Source organism: Balaenoptera ricei, chromosome X (genome assembly GCF_028023285.1).
Source record: "Balaenoptera ricei isolate mBalRic1 chromosome X, mBalRic1.hap2, whole genome shotgun sequence".
Lineage (NCBI taxonomy): Eukaryota > Metazoa > Chordata > Mammalia > Artiodactyla > Balaenopteridae > Balaenoptera > Balaenoptera ricei.
Genome location: NC_082660.1, coordinates 91,300,826 through 91,314,362, shown reverse-complemented (window position 1 = coordinate 91,314,362; position 13,537 = coordinate 91,300,826). Strand labels below are relative to the sequence as shown.

The 13,537-nt window shown below is 41.8% G+C and overlaps 1 protein-coding gene across 2 annotated transcripts; it reads left to right on the top strand.

The window, feature by feature from the left end:
• Positions 1 to 6,019: 6,019 nt before the first annotated feature.
• Positions 6,020 to 11,114, top strand: TSPAN6 (tetraspanin 6). Of its 2 annotated transcripts, XM_059910060.1 has the most exons (8): positions 6,020 to 6,226; positions 7,153 to 7,341; positions 7,599 to 7,673; positions 8,517 to 8,615; positions 8,903 to 9,037; positions 9,350 to 9,433; positions 10,147 to 10,252; positions 10,890 to 11,114. In XM_059910060.1, the coding sequence occupies exons 1-7, from the start codon at positions 6,140 to 6,142 to the stop codon at positions 10,213 to 10,215; spliced, it is 738 nt and encodes a 245-aa protein (XP_059766043.1). In that variant the 5' UTR covers positions 6,020 to 6,139; the 3' UTR covers positions 10,216 to 10,252; positions 10,890 to 11,114. The 2 variants fall into 2 exon arrangements, with proteins under 2 accessions (XP_059766043.1, XP_059766042.1); XM_059910059.1 differs by lacking the exon at positions 7,153 to 7,341 and having other exon boundaries at positions 6,044 to 6,226.
• The last annotated feature ends 2,423 nt before the right edge of the window (positions 11,115 to 13,537 follow it).

Genomic DNA, 13,537 nt, shown 5'->3' with positions numbered 1-13,537 from the left:
GAGGGTTTATGTTAACTACGGGAGAGAAGGGGGACAACAACAATTAGAAAATTGTACAAGACCATATAAATTTCCAAAAGCTACCGAATACACTGTGAGGTCTCTGTGGGAAGACATGGGCCGTGGTCTGCTCTCAGGCCAGGGAAATGACATATACAAGGGCTCATTGTTAGCTCAGAGGGGAGATGGGTTCAGGGGAGCAGTAGGAAACAAAGTTGAATAAATACAGTAGGGCCAGATTGTGAGGTCCTTGAAATCAGATATAGTAGTTTACATTAAAGTTATGTGTTAGGAAATAGTGAATCTGTTAAATGTGTGTGTGTGTGTGTGTGTGTGTGTGTGTGTGTGTGTGTGTGAGACAGAGAGCGTGAGAGAGAGAGAGAGAAAGAGAGACAGAGAGAGGAGAGAGAGCTAGTGAATGAGCAGAGGAATAAATTCTACCAGGGTTGTTTTCTTTCTAAAAAAAACCCTTTGGGCTTCCCTGGTGGCGCAGTGGTTGAGACTCTGCCTGCCAATGCAGGGGACACGGGTTCGAGCCCTGGTCTGGGAAGATCCCACATGCCGCGGAGCAACTGGGCCCGTGAGCCACAACTACTGAACCTGCGCGTCTGGAGCCTGTGCTCCGCAACAAGAGAGACCGCGATAGTGAGAGGCCCGCGCACCGCGGTGAAGAGTGGCCCCCGCTTGCCGCAACTAGAGAAAGCCCTCGCACAGAAACGAAGACCCAGCACAGCCAAAAATAAACAAACAAATAAATAAATAAACAAACAAACAATGGAAACCTTAAAAAAAAAACAACAAAAAACCCTTCACTGGCTCCCTCTTGGCAAAGAGTATAGTCCCAGCTCTTAGCAGGGCACACCGTGCCCCGCACAAGCAAACCCCACCTATGTCCTCAGCCTAGTTTTAAACATGCACCCCATGACTCCTCATTCTGGACACACTGAACTTCTTGCTCTTCCTTTCACACTGTGGTAGCTTGGAGCAGATATATTTACTCTACCCTGTAACCCTTTCCCTTCTTTCCTGGGCTGTTGAGACCGTATCCATCATTGCTGCTGAGAAGCTTCCCTCAGCCCACCCCAGCCAGAACTGGTTTACTTCACCTTCCTTTCTATCATATCACTCTGTACATGTCTCAGTTACAGGATTTATCACACTTATTGTCACTGTTGATATATGACAATCTCTGTCCCCTATTCTACTAGTCTGTTCATCTCAGAGTCATCTCTGTCCCCTACTAGACTGTGAGTGGGACCACGGCATAGTCTTCTTCATTCCCCCAGCACCAAACACAGAGCCCAGCACGTGCTAAGATGAGGATGCTGCATAAGGCCTCATGTCCCACTTAGGGCTGGAAGGAGCAGGGCACAGGGGTGGCAGAGAGAGATTAAAGAAAAAAATGAAGGAGAAGATTATGGAAATCATAGGGAGGTCAAAGTAAGGGGATAAATGAGACAAGAGGGGCAGCATTTGTATGAAGCACTGGGATGGGTAATATGAAGACCTTGCTCAAAACAGATGGGGTCAATTTAAAAAACCAACATTTCTTCAGCACCTACTATGTGTGGGTAACACTATGTTAGACACTGTGGGAGATATAAAGTTAAACAAAACACCTCTCCCTATGATTTGGTTGGGAAGATAAGACAAAGACTGGCAACATTCATGCATACAAATACAAAGTTTTAAGGTTCTTAAAGTTCAGTATCATTTTCAACTTCAAGACTTTTAATATGAAGCCCCTCAGCAGTCAATAAGGTATTGTTTTAAGAAATATTAGATATGGAAACTGACTTGCCTAGTTGAGATCTCAGCAAAGCACAACAAGCTCAGACTTGAAACAATTTTCTTAGAAAGTGGACTAAGACAAATTGACATGGAAATGTAAATTTTAATACCATTTAGGAGTATTTCTCATTTCTCTGTGTCTCAAACTGTATATTATGAGCCTTTTTGAAAGAGGCAAGATCAAGGCTGGAAAGGGAAGAAAGGATTCATAGAGAATCTGAAAAGACAAGAGGAATAAAAAGATACTCCTATTTAGGAAACTAATTTTTAAAACTATACCTATGAATTATCTGTTTAAATGATGATATTTAAATTATGTGTTTAAATGATGTTTATCTGATGGCTGTAATGTAAAATATGACACTTTAAGAAAATAAGTAGAAGGTGCTTTTAGATTTTACGATAGGCACTTAGCCAAAGGTAATTGGAGGGATTCTAGAAAAGGTATTAGAAAATGAAAATGGTAAGATCATTATGTGAATAAGAGATAAGATGCATTCTGTGCGAAATGCCTGATGTCTTTTTACTGGTTCCTAAGACAATCAGTAGTAATGTCCCAAGACATTATCAACTTAATTTTTCTGGTTTATGTCAGTGCGACACTGGGATGGCTTAGACATTTAGTTTTTAATTTCATTTAACTTAATCAAACCTTGGCTGACTACTACGTGGTTAGCCTCAGAGACCAGCTATGACCAATGAGCTGAACAAAGATTGGCTGAGCACCAAAGGAGCTCATCAACTGAGCATTGTGTCCTAGGGTTCTGGAGAGTATAAAAGGGGGCGCAGTAGTTTCTGAACAACGGGATGTAAGACAGGTAAGTAGAGAAAAAGCAGGTACTGAAAGCAGGTACTGTAGTAATGGACTAAGGGTATGAGTTAACGTGAGTAGTCACAGTATAATCACTGATGTTAAAGAAAAAGGTATGTGTGTGGGCCGGGTTGGGGGGTTGGGGGGAGGACGCTCTCATTGAGTTGGGTTTGAGCTGAACCTTAAGTTGCGGGGGGCAGGAATTTTGAGTTTGGAGAGTGGGAAGTGAGCAGGGAACAGATCTTATTTATTGGGGAAGATAATCATACTGGCTTATTGTGGAACAGAAAATTCACTTTGGAAAAGCTGTAGGAAATAAGTTGATACATGTGCTGGGGGAGGCATCATTTAAATGCCAAAGAAAAACATTTAATCTAATCTTGAAAGTTACACGAAGTTAATAGGGAAGGGACACAAATCTATACTAAATATTGAATGTAAAACAAGCAGCAACAATACTTAAGGAAGGTATCTTCTTTTTTTCCTACATTTTCGGCATCAAACATGTTCTTGTGCTCAGAAAAGAGGGAGAAATTAAGAGGCTGAACCAGAAGAACTATTGAACTCTCTACCACTCTGGGATGCGCAGGATTACCTCCTAGGTGATTGGGCTATTGAGTGAAGGCAAAAGTAAAATTCAACAAAAAACCCCAAGCACGAGGTAGAATTGGGGAAACCATTGAGGTTCTTGTGCTTCAGGGGCTGCAAAGAGCCCTTGTTTGTGTTTAAATGTACAATGGCAGCCATGTCTCATCACAGAGTGGGCCCCATTTCTGATGAGGGAAACAGAAGTTGCCAAGGCTTAGTCCTAGGCAAGTTACTTAGCCTCTTTGAACCTGTCTCCTCATCTGTAAAATGTGGGCAGTGGTAGTCCTCACCTCACAATAAGGGCTTTTGTAATGTAAGCATGAGGCAACGCTTGTTGATTGCTTAGCAACGGTGGTTGGTACATAGTCAATGCTCAATATTGTAGTCATTATTAATACTTTAAAGAATAATCTTATAACCTAGAGAATTACTTGTTACATTGCCTAGATGGGATGAGACGCCCCTTTGTCTGGGTTTGGACCCAGACCCAGGCCTAAATTTGAACTAAACTGAACTTCTGGGTTTGGTGGCATGGCAATGGGGTGGGGTGGGGGGGAGTAGCAGGGTGGGAGGCTCTGGTGCAAGGTGTTGTGGCCATAGGAATATTAAATTCCATGTCAGCTCTCGGTTTAATTTGGCACCGACTGCTATTCAAACAAAGCAGCGTTGTGAGTGGCAGAGGAAGGGAGAGGAGGAAAATCAACACATACTTGGAAATAAGATGTGGCTTTTGCTTTGACTATTTTGTTTTTTCTTCAGCCACAGAAGTATTTATTTGCTCTCAGGCTCACAATGAAAATCCCTTTCAGGACATGGTACAAACCTAAGCTTCAGAGGAAACTTCCATTTAAGATGACAAGAATTTAGCAAGACTTCCCTTGATACTTTTTTGTTTTAATATGAGAACCCCTCAGATAGTGCTATTTAGTTTAGGGAGACAGCTTTAATTATACTTAGAGCCCCCCTCAACCTCATTTCCTGTAGCTATGGCATATGTGGTACTTTAAAAGTTGATGTCTGCCTTATGCCTGATGACATTGGCTTAGTGTTTACAAGGTGTACAGATGTATCATTTCCCCATTCTCTCCATGTATTTATGTGTTAGGCTTTTCTAATTTTAGGATAAGATTTTAGTATAAAGTGTGGCAGTGCAATAATTCTCCAGTAGTTGCTCTCTTGGACCTCAGACATCTGGCATGGTGCTATAGGAGCTGGTCCTAGGTCAATATTTGAAGCACAGGGAAGCTCTGTGTGACCAAGTTAATGGAACTTTCCTGTTTTCTGGTTCTGTGGTATATGTTTAAAGCAAGGTTTCGAGCAAAAAAGTTTAGGTATCCATCTCTTCTTCACTAATGCAGGACTTATTGCCATAGTAATACAGTAAATGCCCATTTGTAATGTTAAGCTTGTGTCAATGATGATGTAAATTGGTTGGTTAGGAAACTGATACTGTCTTCTAATCCCACCCCCCTAGAAATAACACACACACACACACACACACACACACACACACACACACACACACACACACGACACAGTTTCTTCCCTCAAAGAGCTTATACTTTAGTTGAGAAACCAGACTTTAATAGATTAAAAAAAAAAATCCCTCTCCTGAGGTTTCCAGTATTTAGGAGACCGTGAAGAGGGCTGTTTTTTTTTTTTTTTTTTTTTTTTTTTATTCCACTTTATCCCAAAGTCTGACTTCGGGCTGCCTGTGGACATAAGGGACCAGAAACTTTCTGGTGATTCATTCTCATCCTGTAAGCAGTTTAAGTCCTTAGGAACACGTGGTCTCAAGTTCTAGGAAGATCTAAGCAATTGGGAGAATTTCTTGGGGATGAGCAGACACCAAATACCATATACAGCTTGTATAAGAGGGGAGATGACTGCAAAGCACAGTTAGCTCTAGTTTTGGCTTTGCCGTTAGTTGTATGACCTATGATTTCAGCCTCTTTGTGATCAGCTGGTTCTTGATCTGAAAAACCAGAAGGCTGGACTAATACAGTGCCTTTCAGTTTTAACATTTAAAAGGGGGTCACATTTACCTGGTATTCTCTGTAGCGCCCTCCCTTTTTGAAGTTGGTAGCTAATAGCTGAACTTACATTTCAGGATTAAGTACTTTAAAACACTCTTCCTCAACTCTCAAGTCACTTAGAGGATCAGGGAGGAGAGGGATAAAGGAGCTTGGCAAATTCTTGTAGAGAAATTCTAAAATTCATTATCTTTCATACCTACCTTTGGAATTCGTACAAGTGATTATTTCTTATTATTCTTATGCCCCCTCCCCACCTCATAAAACAATGTTCAAAAATCGAAAAGCACAAAACAGGAGAAAGGAATCAGCGTAATTCTACCATTCAGGTAAACTGCACTTTTCCTTTCGGTTTTTGTCTAAAAACATGTGACTGGACGTATCGCTCTGCGATCTGCTTTTGTTTCTCTTTGGAAATATATTTCTTGAGAGTATTTTGCTATGTCATAAAATATTCTTAGGTCACTTTTAACCTCTTTCCATTTCTGTTTTTCCTTCTAGGGCTCCAGAGGCCGGCGAGGCCGAATCTCAGAGCGCTGCTGGTGCTGCTGGTGCCGCTGGTGATAGAAACAATATGATGCAGTTATAAGGTCAGGGGGAGGGGTGGCGGGCGGGAAAGATTCCTTGAGCGAAAAAATGAAGCAAGCTCCCCTTTGAAGATCTAAGAAATTTCCGACACTAGAACCTTTTGTGTAGAGTTTTCGGCAACCTTCGGCAGGGGGCGCTCGGAAATTGTCGTCACTTTCCGGACAGCCTCCCGGGCCTTGCCCTCTAGAAAACTGTACAGTGTTTCCGGCTCTTCTCAGTCGCAGACGCTCGTAACTTTTCGGCACTTTCCGGGGAGACTCGGGGGCTCCGCGCCTCGCTCACTCTGTTCCGATCGCCTGGCGCGGCGGGGCAGGGTCTCGGGCTAGTCATGGCGTCCCCGTCTCGGAGGCTGCAGACCAAACCGGTCATCACTTGTTTCAAGAGCGTCCTCTTGATCTACACATTCATCTTCTGGGTGAGAGACGGAGACGCCAGGGGACGGGAGGGGATCCCGGGCTGGGGTCGTGTGGGGGTGGGGGTGGGGTGACCCCAAGCGGAGGGAGCTCGGATCGGGGGTGGGGAGGGGAGGCGCTGGTGGGGCTGGGGCGGCGGTCGCTGCTGGGGCCCCGGCGCTGGTGACGACGTGCTGGGGCTCGAGCTCGGGCTCGGGCATCTCGCCCGCGCGGGTCGGGGTGTCGGGCAACGGCAGCCGAGAGGCTGAGCCGGGACCCAGACGTGCCTAGCGTTGGAATTCGATCCGGGGGGCGAGTAAGGGAGTGAATCCCCCCAGAGCAAACAGAGGGTGTCCCCGGACCGTTGGAGAGGCAAGGCTTGCCCGGCCCCGGTGAGGGTTCGCTTGCATAATAGTCTTTTTCTTTTCACTGCTTCATAAGAGGGGAGTATTTCGCAGGTAAGTATGGTAATGGCACCACTCCCGCCAATCTGTCCTTGGGCTTGCTTTGTGTACCATCCCTTTGTACCCTGTGCTCATCTCTGAACTGGGGGGAAGGGGAAAGTTTCTGGAACTTTTAGAAACACTCCCCCCCACCCCCCCACCCCCACCTGCGGAAAGGTTTTCTTCCTAAGGCGGGTGTAAAACAGTTAAGTTTTGATCCCTAGGGCAAAAAAAACAGATAAAGTTTAAGAATTTTGTCAAGGTGCCTTCTCTAGCTGCCTCTTAGTTTTGTCCTGGCCACAGTGATCCAGCGTGTGGATTTATCAAGGCCTGTTCTTGTGTACAGCCCCACCCCCTTGTCTACCATATTCCCAGCCACAGCTCTTTGGCCACAGACTGCTACATCAATTCTCACACCTATTGTTTCTTAAACACCTAGTGGTTTGTGGTTTGAAGATGTTGCTGTATACAGTGTGTAACTCTCAGTTCTCTGATTTCCCACATAGATCACTGGTGTTATCCTTCTTGCTGTTGGCATTTGGGGCAAGGTGAGCCTAGAGAATTATTTTTCCCTTTTAAATGAGAAGGCCACCAATGTCCCCTTCGTGCTCATTGGCACTGGCACTGTCATTATTCTTTTGGGCACCTTCGGCTGTTTTGCTACCTGCCGAGCTTCTGCATGGATGCTAAAACTGGTGAGTCCTTGCTTTCTTAGAATTGGTTGTTGGTTTCTGAAAAGGCTTATATGTTGTAGGCTTTGTTTCTTGGAACTAGGCATGGCCCTTTTTGATTTTTCCTCTTCCTTATGAAAACTTAGCAAGTAACAGTGTAGCTGCCAATTCCCACCTTTGTTGTGTTTTCCCTGCCCTTTTCCATAAAAACGTGCTGAACATTGACTCCCTTTGCAGCTGTGATGTATAGACTGACTTGGACTTTTCTTTTTATCCTGCAGTATGCAATGTTTCTGACTCTCATTTTTTTGGTTGAACTGGTCGCTGCCATCGTAGGATTTGTTTTCAGACATGAGGTAAGCTTGAGTTTGGGAACCTTAATATGTGAAAATTTATCCTCTAAGAGATAAAGCTGGATAAATTTAAGTAATAGAGCTAAGCGACAGCTTTCACTAGTTTAAAAAATCACTTACAGCTGTGTTTAAAGCTGACTTTTCAACCTGTAGCTGACAGTAATGACTTTCTGGTAAAAAAAAAAACCTAGCCCACTTTTTTGGTAAAGACTGATAGTCACCAGAAGAAAATTGAAGGTACCCGTAATTATTTGTATTTGCAGTCATTTTTTCTGTGTATAAGTACCTATTAAAGTGTAGATAGTACCATTTATAACTTTAGCGATAGGAAAATATTTAAAGCACAAAATTGATAACACAAAATTGATACCTTCTCCACTCATCAAAACCTTAATAAATCTGGGGTTAGGAAGTCATTCAATGAGTACTGAGGGCTCATCAATGAGAGTGGTAGTGCAAAGTGGTAGTGCATTCTCCCAGCGTGAGATTTTGTAGCTTAAAAAATCCCATAGGCATCAAATGTGTACTCAATTGAAAGTGAAGAAAGATTGAGGGTGGGAGGAGATATAGCAGAAGGAAGCTGCCACTTGAATAAATACGTGTTCCCATAGCACTTTGAACTTCTAGTCGTTATCATCTTTTACTGGAATGTTTTGCTTAGGAATCCCCTTAGCTAAACTTACATTGCTTAGAAGACAGGATTGGACCATAGAAGTTAATTACCATACACATTGCTGCTATCAAAGATAGGACCATTGGTCGGATGTGGGAATTTCTTATTTGACGTAGAAACCAAAAGAACATTCTAAAATCTTTGTTTACTGGCCTTGTGTTTCTTTGCTGTAGATTAAGAACAGCTTTAAGAATAATTATGACAAAGCTTTAAAGCAATATAACGCTACGGGAGATTATAGAAGCGATGCAGTAGACAAGATCCAAAATACGGTAAGTGGTCATAGGTGGTGGCTTCTCAAGAGGGGAACACATTCCTTATTCCCTCAGAGAAGAGGATAGGGCCCTGCCTACCAGACGTTGTTCATTTGTACTGTAGCAGTGAAAGTAAGGCCAATCCCAAAGTGCTAATCTCATGAATTATAATGCCAATAGAGAACAGCTGCTTTAAAATATGTCTTACGATAGAGATCACCAAGTATAATCTAAGATGATGGTTTAATTGTTTGACTACAAAGTGGTAATGTGAACTATAAATGCTTCTGTTGGATTTTTTTCAGTTGCACTGTTGTGGTGTCACCGACTATAGAGACTGGAAGGATACTAATTATTACTCAGAAAAAGGATTTCCCAAGAGCTGCTGTAAACTTGAAGGTTGTTCTCCTCAGAGAGATGCAGATAAAGTAAACAATGAAGTAAGGAGTAAAACAAGAATTTAATTTTCACTCACAGTACATGTAATCTGAAATAGGGCAGAGCAGGTGTTATTCTCATTGAATAAATGAGGAAACTGAAGCTCAGAAAATTGGTGACTTGATTTCACACTTAAATGCATAATCCAAGGTGGAACCTGTGTTCCTCAAAGGAGACAGGATTTGTTATGAAAGAATACATTTTAATAAAAGAACAATCAAAGGCTAAGGTAGCTCATCTTTCGCAGAGATGTGTGATCAAAGTATTTATTATGGTTTGAGCTGTACTTAAAGTTTTTTTTTCTCTTCCATTAGGGTTGTTTTATAAAGGTGATGACCATTATAGAGTCAGAAATGGGAGTTGTTGCGGGAATTTCTTTTGGAGTTGCTTGCTTCCAGGTAAGTCCTTGTAGTTAGGAAATGTTTCATCACTCTTGTTAGGTGTAAGCTATAAGATTTCCACTTTGAAGGCTTCAGTTTTTGCTTCAGGGCCCTGGTTAGCAAGGGCATTTTTAGAGGAGTCATATTTTCACAAAACTCTCAGTTGCTCATCACAGTAGAGATGTAGTAGTTTTGCTCTTTTCATTCCAATTTTTGGTTGTCTTGCATCTTACGTTTTCCCACACTGTTTTCCACAACTACAGAGTTCTCTAAGACCTGCCCTGCTAGGTCTTTCTGAATCTGCACTAATAGCCGCTAGCCATCTTTCAAAAGCTATGTGGCTAGTGGCCACCGTGTTGGACAGAACAGGTATTGCAGAACATTTTCATCATCACAGCACTGTTTTAGAATCCTCCAAGAGAATCTCTGCCTTGATAGATGGACATTTTACTTGATGAGATGCATATTCTAAGCCATATCCTTTTTGCTCTGATAACTGAGAGGAAGAGTAAGAAAAGTTTCCCCAAACTTCAAGATTTTCCTGAGTGATTTTTGTCAGTGGTGGTTGTGAAATTCCAGATCACAATAGTAGTTAGACTTCACTTATATGCTTACTCTAGAAAAAAACTTAAGGAAATTGGTACTGAATTAGCAGTGAAAGGAGAATATACCTGTATCCTGAGGTCTTTAAGCTTTGTGTGTGTTTAATTTTGCTTGTATTTTATTTCCAGCTGATTGGAATCTCTCTAGCCTACTGCCTCTCTCGCGCCATAACAAATAACCAGTATGAGATAGTGTAACCAGCACAACACGGGCCTATTCCTCTCCAACTTTAAGGTGTGTTCATTTTGATGCTCAGCTCTCTCAGTGTTAGTGTTTACTCCAGCCTATACGTGTGATGGATGGACTGAGTTTGCCAAGAAGGTCATGTCCAGCAGTGCATTCAAATGTTATTGGTACTGTGTAACCCTTCATAGGCACTTGTCTCTCAATACAAGTCATGGCCAAAAAGGACAGAAGGGCCTCTCTGGGTTTACCTGCACATGTCAGCCTAAAGATCCTAAGTGGTCCCCTTTCTAACAGATTTGGACCTAGTGTAGAGAAGTGAAGAATCCCAATAGTGACCTGGCAAGTACACTCTGCTCTTGGTCAATATCGGCATTTTCCCCTGGTCTTTTACCTAATTCTCGTTTACTGCAGTCCTCTGGTGGACTGTTACTAGAGCCATAAACTCATCTAGCTTAACTAGATTTTGGAGAAACATGTGCTTCAATAACTTCAGTATTTGAATGGTAAAACGTGAGAACTGTAGCTGGCTGAATTAATCCCTGGGGCGCCCTTCACATTTGAATTGAGCCACTGACCGGGAACACGTGAAGGTCTTCATTAGCAGACTAGATTAAAATGTGTGGAAAGGAGTACAGATATTGAAATTTGGGTTATAAGTAAATTAACTTTTTTTCTTTAATTTTAGGATATTAACATCCCCACCCCCAACCCTGTGAATTACAAGATCGCCTGGATGGAAGACCGACATTTCTTACAGATAGATTGAAAAACTATACCAGTAGTCTGATTCGATCAAGACATTTGCTTGATATGTTCGAAGTCCACCTTTTGTCCCATTCATGTTAGATAGTTGAAATCCCCATGTCACTCTGAAACACTGGAAGAGCTTAGTAAATTGTAAATGAAGCAATACTGTGTTCCTCTTGACTTTTTTTTTTTCTCAGTGTGTGGCTTTTGAAAGGCACTGTGAGTTTGCTGTCAATGTAGTGTGATCGAAAATTGATCCCTCCAAACTGGACCTTTTCCCAGCCAGGGTTATGGGGTGTGATTGTATAATTTGCATCAAGAAGTTAAAATGTTTTCATTAGTCTCTGTTCTGCTGATAGGCAGAGAGTCACATTGTGTAATTTAATTCCAGCCAGTAGTTGAATAACACCCATCATCAGAGTTGCCAAACGGTAGTAACGATGGTCTCTGACCTCTAAGGCACCCAAGACTATAAAAGGCACTACCAGTCCTCTGTGATACACCAGGTTGCAACACAGTTAACACGTTACATTTCTTTGCCTCGAAATTTAGGTATTTATACTAACATTCATATTTCCCCTATTGTTTGAAAAGTTCTAATTATTACTTAATGGTATCAAGAGTTATTGTATTCTCCTTAGGAATTTAAAGCAACTCATCTTCATTAGCTTCAGCTGGTATTTCCTTACCAGGTTGATAAGAATTGTCAACATTAAGGTTAACTTTTAATAGTCTTAGTTTTGTTTTGTGCCTTTGATTAATATAAATCTTTTACACAATAAATAGTGTTTTCCTCTAAAATCATTGTGTTTAACTTTTGGAAAATCTGGGATGGTTGTTTTCCACTGAGAAAGCTAAGCCCCATATTTCTACTTGGAGTACAGTTTTAGATATGAAATATAAAACTGAGGTCTTGACTCTCATTTTAAAAAAGTCCCTGTTTACAAAAACTATTCCCTGTGAAAGGATTACATTCCTTGCTATGAAATAGCATACGCTTAGCATTCTCCTAGAGATCAGACTCTTTTTATTGTATAGTTTACATTAAGAAGTTGGATAGGGAGAGGTATAACTTGTACCTTCAGGCTAGTAAGGAAATTAATAATTAAAATTGGAGTTGGAATGGGGGAGTTCTTTCTTTGGTTTTGAGTTTCTTCCATTAGTAGAACCTAGCTCATCTGATTGCCACACATTCACACAGTCCTTGAATTTGATGGTAAGGGGGAATCAATCACAGTTATAAGGAAAGTGGATAAAAACTACTAGTTGAAAAAGATTAATGATGAATTTTGGGGTACATGTTTTAAAGTACTTGGAGTTACTGCAGAGAAAGGATATTCTCCATTAAAACATTTGATGGGTGACTTTTTTTTTAATGTTTTATTTATTTTTGGCTGTGTTGGGTCTTCGTTGCTGTGCGCGGGCTTTCTCTAGTTGCGGAGAGCGGGGGCTACTCTTCATTGTGGTGCGCGGGCTTCTCACTGCGGTGGCTTCTCTTGCAGAGCACGGGCTCTAGGCACGCAGGCTCAGTAGTTGCAGCACACGGGATTAGTTGCTCCGCGGCATGTGGGATCTTCCCGGACCAGGGCTCAAACCCGTGTCCCCTGCATTGGCAGGCGGATTCTTAACCACTGTGCCACCAGGGAAACCCTGATGGGCAACTTTTGACATAAGGTATAGGGATAAAACAATTGAAAACTAGTGGCTTTCCAAATGCAGTGAATCAGAGTTACTGAAATAAGTGAAGCTAAAGAAGGATTTAAAGGACAATCAGATTTATTTTAAGGATAATCAGCAATTTTCAAATAGCTATTTTTCATTAGGGTGGCCTAGAAGAACCTTTTAAAGTTTTCTTTAGTTTTTTTTAAAAGTTAAATATTTTTCCTCATTATTAAAAAGAAAAAAACCCCCAGGACATATGGAAAGTAGGAAGAGAAAAAACACACTGCCTTGCCCTTAAGGTGGGTTGGTGTATTTATTTTTAAGGTGGGTTTATTTTGGATGGCCAATTACAAAAGTCCCTTCTAGTTAAGGTGTGCATGTGCACACTGGGCTGTAAAATCCACCTCCACCTTTGCAGTGTGCCAAATCTATCCTGTGGGTTGTCTCACTTCCAGGCACCAGGTTGCCCACTGCAAGGCGGCTCTGAGCTGCACTTTGAGAAGCAGAGCTCCACAGGGCATATTTTCTGAAAATGTGGAAAGCTTGGCAGCTTTGGCCTATTCCTGTGAGGGGTTGGGTTTACGTTGTAGGCATCAAACTTTTATGGAAAATAAATCCCTAATACAAGGTATAAATGCCATTTCTGTTTTTCCTCAGAGTTCACACAGGATTCTTTGAGATGATGCTTTTAACCTCCTGTCAGAATCCAAGTTGGTACTTTGACAGGGATGGCGGCCAGCCAAACTAAATTCTGAGAGGCAAAGCAGTGTATGCACTTTTGTGTGTGTGAAACTGAGGAAACTTTGGTTCCTTTGGACTATTCTGTATGGCTTTTGTTTGTATTTGTAGGAAAAAATCTAGCACAAGCTGTAACTACCATTCCTCACGCATACATAAGATACATTGAGATTTGATACTTTTAAA